General features: G+C 42.3%; 1 protein-coding gene across 4 annotated transcripts in view; it reads right to left on the bottom strand.

Moving 5' to 3' along the window:
- Positions 1-23,159, bottom strand: part of DENND2B (DENN domain containing 2B) — a 151,104-nt gene that overhangs the window by 5,819 nt on the left and 122,126 nt on the right. For all 4 annotated transcript variants that reach the window (XM_063398042.1, XM_063398043.1, XM_063398041.1 and 1 more), the window contains 3 exons: positions 21,415-21,492; positions 18,492-18,632; positions 15,420-15,568 (listed from right to left, as the gene is read on the bottom strand). In XM_063398042.1, coding sequence (XP_063254112.1) covers positions 15,420-15,568; positions 18,492-18,632; positions 21,415-21,492 — 368 coding nt within the window. The remainder of the gene's footprint in view (positions 1-15,419; positions 15,569-18,491; positions 18,633-21,414; positions 21,493-23,159) is intronic.

Genomic DNA, 23,159 nt, shown 5'->3' with positions numbered 1-23,159 from the left:
ATGTTGTCATTCCATCTACTGAATCTGATTCCCTTTTGCAGTCACATGGTTTCCACATGTTAAAAATAAAGGAACATCACTACCAAGTGAGTTTTAACATCAGGGGAATAAAAACAAGCTCTCCATATCACAGCTACATCTCTCTCTCACAGGCTGAGATGACAGAAATTTGGATCCAACATGACTGAACTAATTTTCTCACATTGCAAACTTCTGCTGTGCTTAATGTAGCCACAAAGAACTATAAACAATAACTGCAGATCTGTTACTGCTTTAAAATTCTGGGGAGAGATGCTCATTTTTTCTACTGCAAGGCTTGGTGGAGACTTTAGGTGGCATCAGACCTCCACCAGAATAACCTTCATGAGAATTTTTACTTCAGTTGTGGATTGTTCCAAGGCCAGATAAACGGTTTCATCTGTTTGTTCCTATCAGTGATCTACCTTCAAAGTTTGCTGAATGAGAAAATTGAGCACTAGGGGACAAAGAGAGAAAAAGTTGGGGAAGAACAAATCCTTGTGATTTACTGCAAATAATCTGCTGGTTTGGTTTTAATTGACACTTCCTTTAAGATCTTACAATCCCAGCATGGGTTTATAACATGTTGCCTGACACAAGGTTCTTGTAAAATGATACATTTCTCTAATTTATAGTTTTATATATTGCAGGCAGTGGTGCTGCCATTGCCTCATATTTTGGTCTCAAGCATCTACCATAACAAGCACAGTGGTGTGTTTTGGAAGAGCTGTGGAACACGGTATAGACTCCCAGCACTTTCTCAAGATCTCTTCAATGACTCCCTGGCATTTTCACCTACTACAAATTCAGTCATCTTAGCTAAGCAACTAAAAAAAGAGCCATGTTAAGCTAAAAGCAGGAAGACAAACATTCTTCTACTCTTCAGTGAATATTTTTTTTCCTTTCTATAAAATGCCCTTTTGTAACATGTTGTTTTACATGCAGTGCTGTGACGTAAATCAGCCCCTGCATCCTCTTGTGCATGCTATTCCCACGCTAGGGGAGGCTTCAGGCTGCAGCCCAGGACACTGGAATCTCTTCCCGAGCTTTCCTGGGAGCTGCCTGGGGCAGGGCAGCACAGAGCACAGGGAGAAGCTGTGGTGGGGGTGTTCTGTGGCAGCACCCAGCTCTGCCCTGCCAGCATCCCATGACAAGTCACCACCCCCCTGTCAGCACCTCAGCTCTGCACTTCAGGAGTCTGCACAGAGCTCTTCAAATTCAGCCTCAGGAAATCTTTCCTTGGGGAATATCTCATCCCCATGACATTTCAAGCTTTCAGCCCAGAGAACCTCCTGCTACCATCCCTCCTGGACACCCCTCTGCAGCACTCCCACAGTTATCACCAAACTCCTGCTTGTACAAAGTGCCCCTGTCTCTGCCCTAACTGGAAAGATTGATATTTAGAATGCATACACACCTTCCACTTCAGTGAAATTTCAGAATTTGTAAGGTAAAATTCAGAGGTGATGAATTTTACCTTACCTCCCAGCCTAAATCTTTAAAATACAGTTCAGAACCTTTTCAAGGGATATTATTTGATGAGAAGTACATTTAGTAAAGTAAAAAAAAGAAAGGCCTACCCTGGGAAACCAAGTCTGCTCCAGTTTTTCCTTTCGAAATGTGCAACCCACACATGATCCAACTGTTCTTGTTTATGAGAATTAAGCAGTAAGGTCAGATGGTTTATTTTCTTTAAGGTGTGCAAAGCACACACAGTAAAGCAACAGAATAGTCATAGTTGGATTTTCAAAATATTTTCACTTTTAACACTCTAGGGCAGTTCCAGAGAGCTGAGCTTTTCCATTTGGTCTGTGCAGTTTTACAGGAATGCTGCATAATGTTCTAGCTGTTGTTCTACTGGAAAACACTTCTTTATTTCCACGGTTGTCATCTTTTAAAAAATTATTTGGAATTTGCCAAGGTTTTGGTTCTCTCTATGCCTTTTATTCACTAGATTAAAAAAAACCTTCAGTGTTTGATCTTCTTGTAGTAATACAAGGTTATACAAGTATATTGAGACATTTCTTAATGACAAATTTCTCTTGAAGAGATCCTTTATGGTGTTACAGGCAAAATATGACATTGCTTCTTTGCCACTCACAGTTGATTTATGTTCCTCTGGGCTATTTTGTTTCCCAAATCATTTTCTCATGATAGCACACAGAATCTTTTCTTTGTTGTGTTGCTGGCAGGGGAGACACAATTTCAGACTAAGAGCTGAGGCACCAGAATTTCAGACTTAGCTGTGACTCAGCTGAATTTTGGGGACTGCTTATGAACACAGTTCAAGTCTACATCAAAAAGCAAATTACTGTGGCTTAACAAGCACCTTTTCTGTCCTTTAGATAGGGAGAATGGCTGGTAGCAATTTCTGGGTTGGACAACCAACAAGTAACCCCAAGCTTAGGCTATATCCATATCTTATCACAGCACAATTAGCACACTCTGAGAAGGACAAGCTGTTGGGCAGGGGATGGACACTGGCCTGTTTGCGCTATCAGTGCTGGCTGTGTTTGTTTCAAGGACTGTGGCTTGTTAGACACTGCAAGTCACCAGCTCTCTCAAACTGCTAAAGTCATACTCAGTTACACCTTTTACTCACAATACCCTTGATAAGTCTCTTTTCTTTCTAACAATAGCCAACAGTCATATTCCTTCCCACTTCTCTCTCCACACCAAGAACTTCTCACAGACCCAAGGGAGCCTCACACACTGAGCATCTCCCAAATCCAGGATTAAGTCTCTAGCACAGACAAGCACTTGCTGATTTGGCTGATCCCACCTTACTATTCAAATACACCTCCACAGTCAGTTTGGCATTTCCATTGAAGGAGAAGGCAAGAATATCCCTCTCCTTCCTCCACTTCCCCTGAGGGACAGACAAGCTTCCTCAGCCAGGAGAGGAGAGAGGCCACCTCTTCCATGCACAGCCAAGCCACACAGCAGCCCTGTCACCCCAGACTGGTGCCAGCTCTGTGCTGTGCCAGTGCTCTGGACTGTGCCCTGGACTGGGACCAACTCACCAAATCTGGGCTCCATGCTTCCTCGCATTGAGAAACGTAGCCAAAAATGTAAATTCACAAAAAAGTGTTTCCACTGTTTACTTTTCCACAACCTTTTTGTGTTCCTCATTTTGTCCTGCTGATTAAATGATGTTGCTCTGGCCACATTTGCTGAAGTCTTTCATCTGCCCTGTTGACACATTAATGTTCCAGCCCACAACCACTTTGAGACTGTTACCTCTGTGACACACATCCTTTGTCTGCTCAGGAGAGCTTCCTCCCACTTGAGGTTGGAGTCTGGATGCTCTGTCCTTCCCAGGTGTAATCCCTTGACCCACATGGGTATGACATACACAGATGTCTCCTCATCACAGGCCACGGCCCTCCTTTTCTGGGAAAGCTCCTATCCTTGGGCCACTGATGAACTGTGTAGCAAAAACAGATCCCTGACACTTCCTTCCTACACCCTTCCATGCCTCTCCTGATCCTGAATTTACTCCAGTCTCTGACAGAGACAGAGGTCTGTGACAACTCTGCAAGATAAAATAGTCTGAGAGGTTTGCAGAGAACTCAGTAAAGGACTCTGGGGAAAGGCTACAGGCCAAGGACTCAGCCATCTCCCCTCCAATACACACAGACTGCAGAAGTGGAAAGGACAAAGAAGAAAACTTGAAAAGCATCAAGTAAAGGCAAGTGGAAGTAAAAACTGCGGCAGACTGATACACTTTTGGTGGAGATGGAGTGCAGGCAGAACTGCTTTTGCTGTGCTGGCAGTAATTTGGAGCAGTACTCTACTGTGCCAGACACCATGCACTCCAAGGCTCTGAAAAAGGCTCTCTGGGTGCATAAGAATAAATGGAAGCAGAATTATTAATCAGGTTGATAAGACTAAGTAATAGAATTTGGGACAGGATATAAATGAAAACTTCCAAGTGTCAGAAGCTACAGTCTCCAAACTCCAGCTGTCTGCAATGAGTGCCTGCAGCATTCCTGCAGGTCAGCTTTTGAAGGGACCCTTGAGGATCCCTGGCCCTGGAAAAGCTGGCTGATGATGGGGACATGTTAGTGCTTTCTCCCTGCTCCAAAGTGTGGATGTTCAGCTCCAGGACTCCCTCTGATCCCTAGGTGCTCTGCTCCTGAGGCCCCCTGAGTCCCCACATCAGTGGTTTGTCCCTCATTCCCAGGGCTCTGTGTTGTGAGAGTACATTTTTGGTTAACCCACATACCACCAACTATTCATCAAAAAGGATAGAGAGGAATAAAATAAGAAAATAAGAATCCAAGAGTTCATTTGCTACAGTGGTGCAGACATCTCTAGTTTTCCAGCCAGTACAAAACTACCAGATGTGACAGTGTTTCTTCCTATACAAAATTATTGCTGTTTCTCTGTTACTATGCCTAGGACATTTAAAAGTGAAAAAATCTTCAATTCCTGTCTTTTGACTCAAATCAAAGAAATTGCAATTTTTGCAGCTTTTTGAACAAGAAGAACTACCCCATAAGACCAGCAATTCCTGATGGCTCTGGGATACCTCCCTATTTGTAGGGTTGCTTGCATTTGTGTAAGGCACTATTTTCACACAATATGGATGCAAAATTTGACTCATTTTCACTGATGTTTTTGAGCTTGTGTGTCTGCCTCTTGATAACCATTTTGATTTCCCATTTAAAGCAAAGTTACAAAGATTCAAAGTAATTCAGGTAGGAAGAAACCTCAGGTAATCAACTGATCCAATTCCCCCTTGCTTGAAATCAGATCAATTTGTTTCCAAAACCAAATGAAACTATATATTATTTTGTTATATTAAACATCTTTGCTGCACTTTTTTGTGACAGAGGGAGTGCCCTGTGTGCCAAGGACTCCTACATAGTGATGTCTAAACTCACTCTGCTTTGGCTATGTTAGAAGCCATCTTAAAATAAAATTTTTTGTGCATACTAAAAAGAGACTAATTTAGCTGCTAATTTCTTCAGAATAAATTGTTAGCACTAAGCAAGACTTTCCTTTGTAGCCCTGGGCTACACTGAAAAAATGAGGAAGGCTCCTCTAGGAGAAAGAGATCATCTTCCTCCAGGGAACCTGAGGGAAGGGAAGAGAAGAAAGGGAAAGGAAGGCAGGGAAGAGACTGAATGAAATGCAAGGATGCAAGGAGGTAAAATTAAGAGCTGGGAGGTAGAAATGAGAGGGGAGGGAGACAAAATGAGCCTGATGAGCAGGTGAAAAGGAAACTGAGGCCAAAGGGGCCAGGATGTAAAATTAAGGGACAAGACAGTGACTGGCTGGGCTGAACAATGCAAGGACCAGGGAAAACCATTTAATATGAACATGACTAAAGCTACCCCACACATGCAACCAAATTATTAGGTCCCAAGGTGAAACTTGTTCTTCCCTGTTGCAATAGGGAGATGGAAGCACGTGAGGCTGTCTGATAGCAAATGCCCCTCCTCTGTCAGTACCAGAGATGCTGACAAGGGCTGCAGCTGCAGGAGAGAAGGTCACACACCAGGACTGCTGAAGGTGACGGGAGCTCAAAGCCCACTGGTGGCACAGATGGAAATCAAATATAACCAGTGCTCTACACTTCAGCCACTGCTGCTAAGCAGACAGACACAAACCCACAGTTCTATCAGGGATTATTCTCAAACTGAAAAGTTTCCTGCACAACAAATACATTTACCTGTACCTGAGAGGAAAAAGAGTATAACCAAACCAGAATTTGGGCTTAACATATTGTTGTTTGACCAAAATTAATTCTAATCCAGTAAATTATCTGGGCACTAGTAATTATTTCCAATGATTACAGAGCAACAGGAGTTACAATCAGTTTATGCCTTGCCTCACCAATTAAAGCATGAGGAGACAGGCAAATTACTGTTTTAGGCTTTGATTCAACACAGCATTACAGCAGAAGTTTCAGCCTTAATTTACTTTCATTGTGCTGAAATACTTTGCTTAAATGAAGCCTCAAAGACCTTTATTTTCCCACTTCTGTTTTAATCAGTCCAGCCCTGAATACATGATAACACCTTCTGAACCACAACTTCCCTGAATGCTTTGGGAGAGGCTGCTGCAAAGGCAGCCTCTCATCAGCAAGGCATGTTGAAGCTTTGGAAATTTGAATGATATTTTACTTTTCTAGAAGCCCTTCAGGGGCTGGGCAAACTACAGAGATTCCTTCAAGCCTTTCTAAGGTGGTTTGGAACTGTAAAATTAATACATTTTAGTGTCCTGCACTGAGAATTCCCTGTGGCAGAATCTTTCTGTAAAGGGTCCAGCTCTGTGTAAGGGTACACAGGGAGGAGGACTGCCCTGCTGCTGCCAAGCACTTCTCCTCACCTGACCTACATGTGAATCTGTGAAAACCTGAGTGTCTGCAGGAAGTTTAGGATGGAGTTATTGTATATATATGACTTAAAAGAGAGTTCTGAAGTTGCTGAATTTCCTGTTAATAGATCTGATTTCTCTAGACTAATCAGTAAGATGTTTAAAATCAAAACAGCGCGTGCACATTACATGGAAAATTGCATGAGTCTGGGCTGTAAAAGCCATGGAAATATCTTGCATTGTGATTTATTTTATACAGCAAACACTTAAGAAGTGAACTAAGAGCCACCACCTGAGGTCTTTAGTAGTTGGCCTAAAGTATGCAGCTAATATTGTATCTCTGATCAGTACCTGATATCCTTCTTTTCAGGAAACACAGACAAATCTGTGCATATTTTAGGTTACTTTTTCTCTTGATGGTGGGAGACCTGTCAGTGGAAGGCTCTGCTCCTAGTGTTTGAACAAAATTAGGAATTCTCTAGTGTAAATGTGATGATGGATGGGAACACGTACAATTCATGTGAGGATCATGGTGAGCCAGGTCCATTTGGCCCATCTCAAATTCAACAGCCAGTTGTGAACATTTCACAACCTAATTGTCACACACAGCAAGAATTATTGCTACAGTCAACCTCTGGCACTGGGTAAAGAGCTCCCTAAAGCACAAACAACACATCTCCCCTGTCTGTTATGGGCTGAAACATCCATTACCCATTATATTAAAGTAATATATGTATTACTTTACATATATTCACATGTATTACCAGCAGTGAGGTAACAACTCAGTCCTGAAGCAGGTGAAAATCCCTCACTCTGCACAGGAGCTTGACAAAGCAAGAACCTTGCTCAACAACAGACCACTTAGTAGGGTGGGTGATTGCTTTGCCAACCTAGCAGTGCTGCCACTGCACCTTATGCCCTCAGCCTCCAGGTCCATCCACTCCTCCTGAGCCAGGCTCCCCTCACCTGACAAGCAGCAGCCTGATACAGAAGTGAGAACCAATCTTTGCTTTTGCAGGGGTGAAGGGCAGAGTCCAACCACAGTTGCTCCCCTAATTTGAATGCTGACATATTTGCTGCAAGTGACCTTTGTGATATCTCATGGAATGCAAACAAGTGATAACACTGGCAGGGAGAGGCGGGCACTGAGACTGAGAAGGAAATGCATATTTTCCACACCACATCAGCCCAATTATCGGTTATTGTCCTTGCAAAATCTTTTCACTATGCTTACAGCTCAAAGAGTGAAGCTGTTTAACCTTCACACCACTCAAATGGCAGTTTTGGCCCATGAAAAGGACCTAAATCCAAATCCAAGCCTTCTTTTTACAAGTAACAAGTCACATTTCAGGTTTTATCTGGTGCTTTCTACAGGGCAGCAGGAGAACAGCCAAGTAAAACTCTCATAAAGGAATCCCAGTATTCCTCACCTGTCTGGCCAAAGCAGTGCTGCAGTTTCTTTTCAGTGGGGCACTAATGATGCACTTAATTTTGAGACAGGTCCAGTGAGTACTGAAGATGAGTTATGGAGAACACAGGCAGCTATGCCTTTGTGGTATTGATGATTCCTAGTAGGAGATTTTTTATGATGAATCAAAGGTTACAACACTATTTCTGGAATTGTTTTCCCTGACTTTGGTTAACAGAACCATGGTTCACCTCACTGCAGTGTCAACGAGCGCATGGAGCAGACTGGCCCAACATTTTGTATCATCATCTGTGTTCTTTTTCTGGTCCCTCCTTCTTGTATTTGACAGAAAACTGAGTGGGCAACATTTTCATTGATAAACTCTTCCCTGGCCACATCCCCTTCAGCTTTAGTGTGCAACATCTTCTCTTGGTTTGTACTGTTTTGCCCTACCAGCATAGATCCATCACTGAAACTGACTGAACACATTCCCAAAGCTTAACAGAGATGGATATCATGAAAGATGATGTGCCCTCAGAGGTTCTTTTCTTAAAGCCAATGGATTTTTCAGTCACATAAAAGTAATTCAGTTTGACAAATAAAGTAATTCAATGTTTGATGATTAAACAACTCATTGGGGCATATCAAAGAAGAAGTATGTGTGGGTTCATTCTGACCCTACAGGAGGCTTTCTATTTGGTTTTCATCCAAATTTTGCAAAAAATCTCCAAAAATTACACAATTTGCCAGATTTTATTTCAGTAAGAGCTGCATTTTCAGAACCAGCCCCCACCTTTTGGGAACACCAGAATGACAGTGTCCCAGAGAGGAGTCCCAGAGATAACCTGCAAAGCACAACCCTGGCTCATGCAAAGATCAAGACTGCATCCCATGGAGCTGAGAGCTGCAGAGCAGAGAACACTGTTAGGAGAGTGCTCTCTCTCTCAGAGAGTAGCTTTGAAGTACTTGATTTAAAAGAAAGCAGAGAACAGTTGATTAAAGGGGAATGTGGTATTAACAACGGTATTATTTTTTGCTCCTGTAATACTTGTGTGTAAGTGACACACAAGAAAGCCCCTGGAGAAAGAGCTATGCAAAGTGCCCTACCGAATGAGGACTTGCCTTTTCAAGAAAATGGGATTTGGGAAAAAAAGTCATTGCTTTGATACATCAGCTACCTGCCCAAGCTTTGTAAGGTGGCTGCAAGAAAAAAGAAACCCAACATTTCCAAGTGTGAAATTATCCTTTGTATCCACAGAGTTATCTAATCCCTTTCCTGCAGGACAATTTGTTAGCACGAATCCAGAATAAAAGTGGTCTTGGTGCAGATAATCCAGAGGAGAATTAACTCCTTGTTCTTTCCACACTGGGATCTTTGCTTCCACCGGGGCTTTCAGATTTGCTGCAATTTACAATATTGTGCCAATAAGCAATCCAGAAGGGAATTACCAACAGCATGGTTGTCTTTGTATCCCATTTCCTTTCATGGGGAAGGGAGAGAGAATTTTCTTGCAAAAATTGAAAGTGGAAAAATTATGTTTTCCCACTGTAGAGCATTAGCCAAAGTCTAGAGTGACATAAATAAATACCAGTGGAAAGCAGAGGAGGAGGGAAGGAAGAAAAGTATACAAGATCTACCCTTCTTGGGACATGGGATATTAAAAATGCCATTGGAGTTTACTTCACATTAAAAATGTCACTATTAGGTTGTTTTCTCTGGGACTGTGGAATATTAAACAAGCCAGAGACTTCATTTTGTTGCTTGGTCTGTCCCTTTTGCCTGACACACATTTTCCTACTGTCCATGTACAGCTGCTTTGTTGGCATCAGCCATTACACAATCTAAGTGCTGGAGAAAGTAATCCAGGTGGTACAAAGTGTAATTACCTCTTGAGGAGTGTGAGTAAAGTGCAAAATGTCTCTCAAGAATCTTGGGTGACAGCTCTGCTAGCACCCTCAGCAGGGGCTAGTCTGGCTCTCACTGGAGGAAACATAAATTCTCTGGTTACGTACGTGACAAATGGATGTTTTTGCTGTAGGATAAATTCTGTCTACTAGGCATAATTGCACACTGGATAATTATGCAAGGGCTCATTCCTTCCACTGCAGAAATTAGTGAAAGAAATTGTCTAGCTTATCTTCAGCATATCAGACCAGACAAGCACAATAATCCCAACAGTATTAAGATAGCACTTCAAGTTCTTTGGATAAAAATACACCAGCAGGAATGTTAGCCATCCATACTTCTCCTGGGTTTAGACAGAAGATCTGTGAGCTATTACACATTCCACAGGTGCAGTAGTTTGTATCTCCAAACATCTTCTTTAATGCACAGTTGATAATTAAAAAACCACCAAAACCCTGTAGCCTGTCTCAGAAATGGTACAGATCAGTCAGAGACTGGCAACAGTAAAGTCTCCCTCACACGCTGTTTTCTGGCATGTATTTGTTGTCAAATTTCTCTCACTTTTCTTTTTCTGGAGGTTTTTGTGACAGGGAAAGTAAAGGAAGTCTTTATTGCTGGCTAAAGCTCACATCTGTTTACCAAGCACACTCCTCTGTGTGCTAATACACGTTTTTACCTTTTAAGCTGCAGGTTGGAAGACTTTGCAAGTGTTACAAGATGACAGCTACTGGAAAGGAGCATTCCCAGGCAGATGGTGAAGCTGTTCAGACTTGTCATGGCCATGATTTGTTTGTAAGAATTAAATCCTCCTTTTGTTAATAAAAATGGAACAATAAGAAAATAGAGAATGAGCTTACACTTTAGTAATCTGCCCCAGAGTTTAGCTATTCTTGCTTTTCCACTTGACCTTGCTACTAGACTGAGGAGCAATGATTTACTACTAGAACATTGCCACTTATCTCTTATTTAAATTAGCATATTTTAACTTGAGCTACAAGAGCATGTTATGATTTTGGCTGCTAGGTTAAAGGATGTCTTTTAGGTAGGCACTGAGAAATGGGGAGCAGGCTACCTCTCAGCTCTTGCTGCTCATTCCTAGTGTGGCCACAAAACAACAGATTCAAACGTGAGGAGAGGCATCACCACTCCCTGAACATTCTGGCCATAGCACAGACAGCCCTGAGCTGTGGTTGTGCATGAGAATAGGGAAACACTGCTGAGTGTTCTGAAAGCCTTTGCGCTTGCATACAAGTACACTCTGCTCCTGTTTTACTCCAGAGTTAACAGAGACATGCCTGCAGGATGACTTCCCCACTATTTACATATTTATGCTCCATCCTGTATTAGTCAGTGTTTCTGTCTCCAGCCTGTAACCTTTGGTCAGGTCTGGGATCTGCCTGGACCTTCTACAGTTGTGCCGGAACACAGATTCCTCCTGCAGTTCAGAATACCGTGGGGTTAGGAGTTGGGGTAGGGGTTTTTCCCTGAGGCCCATGCTACTGCTTCACTGATAAGTAGCTGAAATATCTCATATAAAACCAAAATTCTCAACAATGAAAAGTTGTTTTGTCTTTTACAAGAGCAGGGGCTCTATAGAAGCATTTCACAGCCCCAAAAGTTTTCAAAAAATCCACTTTCAAAAAGTCCACTGAGAGGAATATTGGAGGATTTGGATCCGTAGCAGAAAACAAGCTTCATCCAAACACTCCCACTGACTGTGGCTGGCTTTGGACTGGACCCATATGTGAAATGTAAGCAAAATATCCTCAGAGTCCTTCCCAATATAGTGGATTACAGCAAGCTTGGTTTTTATTCATAAAAAATGAGGTTATAACAAAAGCTCATTGCTATGTCCAGGGCCTTCCTTTTCCCTCTCCAAATATCCAGGGGGAAAGTCAAAGAGACTCTTCTCACACATGGATACATCACCTCCTCTGCAAAAAAGTCCACAAATTCATTTCCCCAGCATAAATCTAAAACAAGCAGAGAAATATTTTTCTTCTAGTGTTTGCTTTTTATTTATTCTCTGTTGCTACCTTTGTGCCTGCAGCAAGGTCAATGTTCCTGAGCCCCAGACCCCACAGGTTTTGCATCTGCTGTCTTTCAAAGCCCAAAGGATGGCACTAGAGTAGCTCTCCATTTGCAGCTGGCAGGCACAGGACTATTCCAGAGTTGGGGTGAACAGGCAGAAAGTTGGGAACATAAACAGGGTTCCCAGGGGGACAGGCATTAGAGCTGAGATGAGGCATACCACGTCAGCTGTGCTCTCAGCAGATTTTTAAGCCTCAAGTTACCTCTTTAAGAGTTGTGATATTATTATCATTATCATTATCATTATCATTCCAAGTTTCTTTATCCTTATATTTATTTCCCTGTTGTCTTCTTCACTGTTGACGGAAAGTAAAATTCTAAAAGGTCACTGGCAGATTCACATTCATTTTCAAGGTGAGCAAATAGCTGCAGGGATTCATTCACCCAATTCCAAGCAGAAAAAATACATAATCAAATCAACTTATGGGGGGGAAAATACCCAAACCTAACTGCACATATCTAACCAGAGCAACCTCACAGTGCTGTCATTCAGAAATTTGCTGTTGTTCCCTCACTACTTGGGAGCATCACTCTCTGTGTTGACAAACAATCTCTTCCTGCAAAGATCAAGGACTTGACATTTTGGCACATTCTGGGCACTATATGGACCATAAATAACAACTTATTGAATGAATCTCACTTCACTAGGCATGACTTTCCCAGACTTGTATAATGTGTGAAACCATTTATTGCTGAGAGACCCATGAAAGAGGCAGTCAAAAAAGCCCATTGTATCTTATTGCTTGAAGCCTAAACCTCACCATTTATTTCTAAGCTAGTTTTTGGGTACATACAGAAATAAAACTCTTGTAAAATCATTTTAATTTCCTGCTCTCATTCTTTGGGCACAGAGTGGACCTGTAAGATATTTCATTTCTTTTTTTTTTTTTCCACATTACTGGTAAACTCCAGTTTCAGCCAGGATGCCCATAAACAAAATTCATGTCAGACAAGGCAAATGTTCCAAGAAGACAGTTACTAGCTCAAAAACAGAGTGTTTCATTTTAGACTTCATCCCTATTTAAACCTGAAAATCTCAGTAAGTATTGAATTTAAATCCACTGTCACTTTCTCCAGGCTCTTGTCAAAGGACTCATTATTAGTTTCTAGTTTACAGTACCTCCTAGATCCCTGTGCTTAGGGACCACACTGCATGAAGCAGAGCTGCTGCACACACAGAACAGGAAGTGGTCTCCATCCCAGAGTGTTTGGGGTCCCAGACAGACCAGACAAAAGATAAGAAAGAGGTGCTCTGTTTCCAGCATGTGATACTCAGCAGGTCAGTTCAGAAGGATAGCTCAGGATCCACAAGTCTGCATGCAGAACCTTATCTAACACATCAAATTTTGTCATCCTCTTATCAAATGAAGCCAAGTATAGACATACAATGAAGGGTACGTGTGGATATAGTAAAGCATATGAACATAAGCCCTTTTCGTAAGAAAGGTTCTGTCATTTCTTACAGGAGCAACCACAAAACCTCCCAAGCCTCTCAGATCCATCTGAATCCTCTCTTTTTTCCTGTGTTATGGCCCTTATCCCATGGCCCCTCTCACACAGAAACAACACCTCACTGGAGAACAGTTTCTGCAGGACATCACAATGTAGGGATATGTGCTTACCAAAAGGGATCTTTATCATTTCTGGTTCCTGTTGGTCCTGGTGCCCTATTTCTGTGTGCCAAAAGAGTGAGCAGCACAGTGCCTGTAAGCAGAACACTTATTTTGTGCTCCAAGGCCTGTGGGACTAGGCAGCTACCAAGAGAAAAATAATTGCACAGGCAAGCCTGGACTTCCATCCAGGGCTGCACCATGTATAAAAACCCTGGCTACCTGATGAAGTCCTGGGTTACCACAAGCCCTTCACTACCAGCAACAAAACTGTTTTCCATACGGAGCTACCTTGAGCCTGTCAGAGTAGCTTTAATTGTTGATTTTCTCTGCACTGTGCCCAGAGAATTATATGACATTGGCTAGGCCAGCTGTCCCAGGGAAATGCTCCAGGGAATGGCTGCTGTCTGTCTCATCCCTCATGGCTGAGGATCTTTCCCACAGCAATCCATCCCTGCAGGGCTGTGCCTGTGGTCCACAGAACACTACAAATGAGCAACTAGGAACTCCAGAGCACAGCAGCAGTTGGCAGTAGCACAGCAGAGCCCTGACTTTTGCTGTACCATTTCTGTGAGTTTCCACTCAGATCACTGTGCCACTGGAAGGAATGCAGATCTGTGTCAATCTGAATTACAGTCAGACTTGCGGGTGCTGAAAGAATGGTCAAACAGAAACAGACAGAATGAAGTGAGTAAACATGCTGTAGGAAAAGTCAGAAGGAACACACCAACAGTATTTCTAAAGCTACCTGCCCCAATATTCATGGTGTGATTCATTTATCTAATAAAGTACTGAAGAAACCCTGGACTAGTTACACAATTCTCATCATGGGTTTATGTAAAACTAAGTCATCCCAAATGCTCATTCAAACCAAGGGTTACTGACAAGAAAAGGGATTAAATAAAATGTTCCTGTTGTTCTAGACAGAAAAAAGACTGCTAAGGAAGTAACTTTATAACCTGAGAAGGGTCTGCAGCTTTAAGAAATTCTCCCCTAAAGGTTGTAAAGCTTTTACTATGCAAAGTATTTTTGCTATTATATACACTGGCGGCCACTAAGTGCAGCTATTGTTTCTGGCAGTCATTCAGAGGAGGTCAGGACTGATAAAGTATTTAGCAGTTTGTTTGGGTAGATCCATCTGTGGTTTTAACCTCCCATACACTCTCTGGTGTCCTTTTAAAAGATGCTGGATGTTCCTGAGTCTAATAAATGACAGGCTTTATTTTTATTTGCCATTTTTTATTATGTATAATGCCACAGAAAAGAATGTCTTCTTTACATTACCCACACTTTTCTGGATGGATTTCACAACCATCCAAAAAATAGGATGTTTCCTTGCTGTGGGGCAGGGGTGCAGCTTATACAGAGCTCCCATTTCCTTGGGAAAGGCCATGTGAAGTTGTGGCCTGTTGCTCTGACTCCTTACACCTTGGGCTGAGTTCATGCTTCAGAGCCTCATGAACAGAGGGGAGATTGCAGTCAAAGGGCAGGGAAGCAAAAGATGTGTTGAAAGGTTCTAGCAAGGAGCTAGATGGAGCTTCCAAAAGGAAATGTTTTCAGGTCATGTGAGCACCAGGAAAAATATCTTAAATAGTTGGGAAGGAAGGTGATAACAGTTTAACACTCCCACTGGATGGGTTTGGTAGGGCAGGATAGCCCCAGTATAAAGTGTCAGTACTGCACAAATCAAATCAGGGGAGCTCTCAGCACCCCACTTCCCCGTCTGCCTGCACTGCATGATCACAAGGTAAAGCACCTCAGTGACAACTCCTGCTATTCTTCATGAGTACTCTGTGTCCAAAACCTGGGAGAAACATGGCTGGCACTGCATTGCGTCAAAATGCTGTGCAAACATCCGACTGTGAAGAAGGTGAGAAGTTGTATCGCCATTTTACAGATGGGAAAATAAGACAGAACATCCATGGACGTAAAAAGACATTTAAATCCTCCAGTGAGAGGATCCTCACATCTGAAAACCATTCTGTACATTTCCTAAAGCCTTTTGCATCCAGAGGCAGCACTGTCCTGCATGTGTGCTCCAGCTGCCTGCACCACTCACCTGAGCTTGTCTGCCACAAAGATGACGCGGCGCTCCAGCAGGAGGGAGGCAAAGATGCGGATGATCTGCCGCACACTGAGGCACCTGAAGAGGCACTCAAAGTCCACGTGTTCCAGGCGGGAGTCCATGGGCCTCCGCAGCTCAATGACCTGCACACAGCCAGCAAACAGCAGTCAGCAGCGCTGGGCCAGCCTGGCAGTGCCGAGTGCCTGGGAGCCCAGCCTGGCCCTGCAGAACTGCCCTGTGCTTGCTTGCTCAGGGGACACAGAATGAACCCCAACCCCTCGTGCAAACTGAGGCTGCAGGCACAGCAGCCAGAAAAATGGTGTATTGCACAATTCCTGTTATGCCATTCTTCCCAGAATACAGCTGTGTGCACTGTCTGCTGTCATCTCCAAGGGAAACATAATTCTCCCAAACATTCTGTAAGAGATGTAAAGCTTGGCAGAGTCAAGAGTATGAAGCAAGTAACAATTGGAGCTGGAAGCTAACAGAGTTGAAACAGCCATAAAATCAATGTAAATTGGGTTCTAAGCTTGGCTAACAATTCATATTAACATCTAGATAGGAGCCTGAGACTCAGCTAAAAGGCCAGGAAGACTTTAAACCAAATTTACTTATTTTCCACTCCTCTGTGATGTGTATTTCACTAGATAATGTTTAAAACCTTTCTCTTTTCATATAAAGATATGTACAGATAGATATATATATATACTTAACTGGGGAGTCAGGACAAGGACTTAGATGGTGAGTTGTGACATCCCTTTACAGTCTAATTTTCATACTTCATCCATGACCTCAGGCCCTCTCCTTCCTTTTCTCAAATGCCTTTTCCTTGATTCCTTTGTTATATCTTCCTGTTACTCTGCAATTGACATGTTCAGATGTGGAACTTGAATGCAGAGGACAGAAAAAAGAAGAGGGAAAAATAACGTGAAGAAGAGAGTAACAGAAGGAGAAAAATATGAAGCACAAGACAGCAAATGATGGACCATTGAGGAAACTGAGGAAGCAGAAGGGAAAGGGAAAAAGTTGGCCAACTTGAAGCTGTGTTGAAATCTCTGAATATATATTAACAGGAACAAGCATACATCTCCTTTTTTCCATGTGTCCAAAAATCATCAACACTTTATTGCTTTAGACTAGTTTTATGTTTTCATGCATGTGACACCACATTCCACAAGCAGACTGGGTCAGGTTTTAACTGGAGTAACTCTTACAAAATTCCTCGCAATCACTGTTTTGAGGATATGCTCAAGATTACAGGACACTGTAAACAAAGTAAGTTCATATCAGTTTAGTTGTGATATTGTTTGTGAGTAACACACAACTCTAAAAAGGAAGCCACTCTTAGAACAGTATGTATCAAATCAAATCAATGTGATTTTTTAAGCCTGAAATACAGGAACGGTACGATGTATCGACACCCATCACTCAGCTGCTGCCCGAAACAGCAGTAAGAAACAAATTGTGGAGTGACTGTACCAGGAATGGCACCTTGGAAATGCTGCCTAACTCTTCCTCACAATCAGCAAAGGTACCCATTCCATTCCTTAGCACTGGGATTGCAGGCTCAAATCAGGTGTATGTGCCAAATCATGAGGAGCTGATTCTACCACAAACTGCCAACATGAAAATCTTGCTGCAGGGTAGGATGCAATGCAAGTTATGGCAGCTTTTACAAATACCAGGGATGTTTTCCGCTGCCTGGCAAAGCCTTCTGCCTCAGTCTGCTCATTCACAAAGAAATACACTGTCTGCTTCCCAATTAATCACCATCTTTGTTTAGGCAAGAGGAGCCACAATGAAAGGACAAGATTCTGTTCCTAATTAAGCCAGCGCATTCCTTTTAAATAACGAGTTTGTACTAGCACAACAGAGAGCAAAGCTCAGCCAGAAGAGAGTTGTTTGTTTGTTGGAATTATCTCAATATTTTTCTCTGGGAGAGTGCAGAAGCTTGAGCAGAGGACAGAGAAGTTGCAGATCTATGGCTCCCGGTTACATTCCCACAGAAAAAGCATTGTCAGATCTTTTCCCTGTTATGCCAATCACCCTTTCTTTCATATGTTGCCTCTGCAGAAGAAAATGCAGGTGCCTTTAAAACACCTTGCAAGTCACTTAGACAAGGAACCCTTTACATTTCATACCATACATTACAGGCCCACTCCATTGAAGTCTGTGGTATTACATTTAGAGAAAATACAATTTAATGCAAAAATAACAAAGGCACTGTAAAACTAACCCTAAGGAGTGCAAAATAACCCTAAAGTGGAGTTTTTTCTCTCTGCTTTCACTCACTGGGACAAATTTCATTCCTATCTTCCATAATGTATCCCCTATACATGCTTGCCCAGCTGAGTGGAGCTACTCTAATCTTTACTTAGGGGCATGCAGAGAAGAGAATTTGACACTATGAATGGCAGACCAACCCCAAGCTGCAAAAGCCTTTTAATCAATACTGCCACTTGCCAGTAAGGCACATGTCTAATGTTAAGCTTGTAGCTACCTGAGTCAGGAATAAAAAGAAAAGGCATCTATTATTTGTGTGCACAAACACACAAAAGTTTTACATGACGTGCTTTTCTTTGAGGGCCAGTTAAAAGGTATTTATTACCAAAGAGGCCATTTAAATGCTGCTGGTCACTCCTACTGTGGCCAGGACCAGCATTAACAAGGTTTGAAATAACAAGCAGCTGCTGAAGTGCTTAGGTACAGACAGCACAGGAAACTCACATTTGCCTGTTATCACTGTGATAAAGCCCAGCAACGCTGCAGTCTCTGAACTGCACTAGGCCAGGCACACTGGGACATTTGTGTTGGCTGTTTTTCTTACACATAATTTACTAATAAACATAAAGCAATAAATACATGACCATAAATTGGTTTATAATCATCAGGAACTAGCATTAGCATGTCCACAGTGGTGCAGCTCATGGTCTGCTCATTTTGAGGGTTTGCCACCCCACACTCCTGCAGAATCTGTTTGTCTCTTCCTGGTTTTCTTTTGCTGTTTTGATACTGGAGTAGTAAAGAGTAAGGCTTTGACTTTTAATGTTTGCAGTTGCTTTTTACCTCATTTCCAGCTCCAGGCAGGAAGGTTTTGACTTTGATTGTCTTTCCAGGTGCAGGAAAAGGAGATTCCATCAGACTTCTCATAAATGGATACACCAGGGCAGCAGATATTCCCCTTCTCCTTTCAACCTCATCCAGGATCTGGTCAATTAGTAAGACAAAAGTGAGAGAGAGACAGAACACGTCAGCATCACACAGACTTTTGAAGCATCCTTTGACCCATGTGTGCCTAAACACATGATAGATCGAAGTTTACATCTCTTCTGCCATGTTTTTCTTCATTACTACCAATCCATGTTTTTTTGGTTACAAAATGAAGCCTGTTTGTGAATGTAATTAACACAGAGGCAAGGAAGAATTAACAAATCTGAAAAAGAGGAATAAGACTGAACATGACTAAAAGGATTTATATATTGTTGGATGTGCTCACAGGGTGAGCTGAAGGAGAGAAAGGTGACAAATTCCATGATCACAGCTCAGGTCAGTATCACATCTCAGTGGTACATCTTGAAATTTGTATCAAGAAAAAACTTTTTTCTACACTGAGCATCTCTTCCATTTCAATTGAGAGGGCAGGAAAAAGTAGCAGAGTAGCAAAGAAAGCAATGACACTATGACAGCAGGACAGAGCTCCTGAAAGGGTCTCAGCAGTGGCTGTCAGGTCTGAGTCTGTGCTGAGCTGGAGACCACGAGCCGCCCCTGAAGCACACTCAGCTATTCACACTGGTGCCTGCATTAAGGTCATTTTCTCTTGATGAAGCAGCAGACAATCTAGTCTTGAAATAAGCAGATGGAACTCCTTAAAGATAGAGGAGACTATTATTTTCTTCTCTCTTTTGTCACATGAGGCAACATAAATTAGATCCCAGCTAAGTTTTCCCACATTAGACAGAGCATCTAGATGATAAAGCTAAAGAAGACAGAAAGCCAGGTTCAAAGCAGTTAGTGGTTTGACCTGCAATGGTGATATTTCAACCACCATGCCAGAGCAAAAGGCCATACAAGAGTTAGTGGGCCTGAGCCAGGCATTTTCTCTTGTTTCTCTTGGAAATGATTTTCACTGAAGCAGAACATTAAAAGACACTTAAGCATGAGCTGGTGACCTGTAACAAGAGCTGGTGACACCAAATGCCAGCAGAGGCATTCAGTGGTGCATAGTTTTCCCTTCCTCCCTGTGACATAATGGAGGCCTAACTAAAGCAAAGCTGCCCCTGTGTACATAACTTGCATTCCAGTCCTTGGAAGTGGCAGATAACCATAAATGAGGACATGGATTTCACTCTTAATGTAATTTGCAGCACAGCCATCCTCAGCAAACAAGACCAGCTGCCCAAGTGGGAAGCAGCAATGAAGCAGGGCTGTGCCCCGGGTCCCTTGGTGCTCCTGCACACTGCCAGCACTCAGTTGTGTTCCTGCAGCCACAGGATTGGCTATTTGATGCTTTTTGTTGCTGGAGTTGGGGGTCATGTGTGTGTCATATGCCTGGCTCCAAGGACCTTCACAACGCAAATAAAAGGAGCATTTAAACCAAATAAAAGTTGAACAGAGATCCCAAAATATAAAATGGTCAGAAACATCTGTTGAAACCATGACCAAATGAACTGGCGGGAGGTTAAAATATCTGTGGTTCTCAAGTCTATCTCAGCAATAGGTATTAAAACAGACAGTGAGCAGGAAAGGCTTTGTGGATGACGAAATTAATGCAAATTATCAGAAATAGGATGATAAACATTTTAAACTGAAAGAATCTTTTTGCTTTTGTGATAAATAATATACAAGATTTAATATCCCATGGTCTTTCATCATTCACAGTGTAAGGTAGAGATGGCTATTCATTGTATTGAGGGCCAGTTGTCTGACCTTAAACCTCAGCTGCAGTGATACTTGGTTGTAAGGAAGATACTTAGGGGTTTTTTCCTTCTCCCAAGTCTTCCTTTGAAAAATAGAGCACTATCGAAATTAGATAAAAACATTAGATAAAAGCATATAGAAATTAGAAAAAAAGAGCCTCATGAGTTCTGTCCACACCACGAGTGTGGTGAGCTGGGTGATCCTCCCAGAACAAAGCATTCCATTTCACTCACAGATATCTGTGTTTAAATACATATTATGTCTAAGAGACACTGTTATAAACCCTTGATTTCAGAGCTTTGTGAAAGACATCAGAAGCAAAATTGCAATTAACTATTTGCAACCCAACTGCTGTTCTTCACACAAGGCTTGCGTTAAACATGGTTTTATCTAGAAAAACTTGAAACCTGCTTTAAAGATAATATTCTGTGTGAATATTAGATCATATGAACAATATAAATACTGTGATTTTTATTAACATCAGTGATTTACATGCTCCTTTCAACTTTATTCCTATGAAAATTAACAAGTAAAATCTGTGAAAGTTCTGAGAGATTTCCTATCTCCCAAGTGAAAACCTCTGGCAAATTAAAACACAATCAGTTAAAATTCGGCCAGTTAAAAGATCATCTGTGCTTTATCCTAGACTCCTAGGATGAAAAAAAAATGTCACTAGTGTTAAGTATATAGAATGCACATATCAAATAATCTTTTTTCTCAACCTCATCATTCCACAGGGTGTTGGACTAAAAGTGGTACTGGCCCATCATCCAAACTATAGATGCCAAGAATTACGTCTCAGCACAGAACTGCTGTGGAAAACAATGGAAAAAACTTCAGCCAGCCAGATCATACAGACACCCAGATGTTTTCTAAATCAATTTCTGCCTCAGTCACAGAAGTAATAAGACATTCTTTGATGAACCAAATAATAGAGATGGAATATCCAAAACAGCAACTGTAAAATAGTTCTCTCCCATCAAAGCAAGGAATTCTTCCAGTCTGGTTCATCACTGCAGATGTGTCTCAGTAAACAATCAAATTAAAAAGCAATTAAAAAATATCTCCTTACCTTGGAAAATAAGTCAAAGCACCCCAGGCGGCTGATGACACAGTAAACTTCAGGTAGGCGTGGGCCTTTTCCATTGGGCTGATAACAGCAAAGAGGACATGGGAATTACATATTAATGTGGAGCCATGAGGAAATACACTTCTCTTTCTGACCACACAGTTGGCCATCATGTGACATCTCTCACTATCTGCTTCTCTAACAAATAGCTGTTCTTGGAAAAGCATCATATTTCTTCCATAAGTCAGGAAACCGAAAAGTGCAGCTAGAGCTTATCCTCCTTGGAAATCACAGCGTGTTGGAGCTGTATGCCAGCATCGCTCCCGCTTGCAGACATAAAAGCACATAGGACCAGGTCTGTAACTCATGCCTCTGCTACCTCTGTCTCCTGCTCCTGCTGAAGCACGAGGAGTGGGGCCACCGTGTGCAACACTGGTGTGCAACACTAAGGAAAGCCACGATGGCTTTAGGTCCACACTCCCTCACTCCATAGTGTTCTGAGAGAGCTCAACCTGCAGAAAGCCAGTCCATCACCTAAACAAAGGCAGGCTACATGAGTAAATTGTTAACTTCCCCAGACCAAATCATGATAAATTGAAACCTACACAACTTAAACAGTGGCAAGTATGAATCAATGATACACATCCCTCTCACCCCCTCCCCAGGTGAAACTGTAGATCATCCTCTATAACCATCCTATATAAGATTTGTCCTGGAGAAGCAAATTATACTCCCTCAGCATACTGCTACCCTGCCTGTTCCACTTATCTTTGTCTCTTTTTTGGACTCTGCTGGTACAGTGATCAACTTCCCTGTGGAAGTGTTTGAAATTCACATGCCACAGAGATGAAAATCAAGAGAAACTGAAAGGCAGCTGTGCTTTTTAAACCTGAATATTGCACTCTAGACTTGGACAGTCAGCAGGTGCCTGCGTGTTATAATAAAGACCACAAAAAAATACCACTGCTAAGTGAACACAGATGAGTCTATTTCTGGATCCAAACCTGCTCATTACACGTCATATCTCTGAAAAAGCAGAGCCCTTTTTTGTCCATATTAGGTATAAAATCCTTTCTAAAGGCACTGAGAGATTATATCAAGCATGTGGGATTTTGGTTAAAATCATTGTGTCAAATCTGCAGGAATGCCGAAGCCATGCCAGGAGCCTTGGACAGCTCCCAGCCAAGAGCTGTCTCACTGAGTGCCAGTAAAAACATCACATTCCTGGGTCATCTATAAGACCAGAAACAATAACTGCTTAGCACTAAGTCCAACTTTCTCCTTTATGAAATGTCATTGCTTTCAAATGTCTTAAAGGTTACATGTCTATGGGAGCTGGGATTCTTCTCTCCCTGCTCTCCTTGTGTAGGACATCCTTTTTTGTTATTTCTGAGACCTTTCCCTGCAAACAGCGCAGCCTCACAGATGCACACACATCAGCTGTAAGTGCAGCAAGCAAAAGCCTCGAACAGAGCCATTCTGAGGGGCAGAACTTCTCAAATGTATAGCACTGGCAAGCCTTCACATAACCTCCTCTCTCAGCCATCAGTTTACACCTCAATTTAGATTGATCTAAAACACCCACTGTGCTTTAGTTTACTTCTTTTCTGGGCAAGAATATCCTATGGGATATGACACTTCTGCCTGGACTCCTCTCTTGTTACTAGGGGAGACTCAGACCCTGGGTCTGCCCATCAGCACCAGTGTAACCTCCTCTCTTCCCAAAAGTGAGCTCTCCCAAACTGCAG

Source organism: Prinia subflava, chromosome 5, assembly GCF_021018805.1.
Source record: "Prinia subflava isolate CZ2003 ecotype Zambia chromosome 5, Cam_Psub_1.2, whole genome shotgun sequence".
Taxonomy (NCBI): domain Eukaryota; kingdom Metazoa; phylum Chordata; class Aves; order Passeriformes; family Cisticolidae; genus Prinia; species Prinia subflava.
Note: the sequence above shows the minus strand (reverse complement) of the source record. Positions and strands in the feature narration are given on the sequence as shown.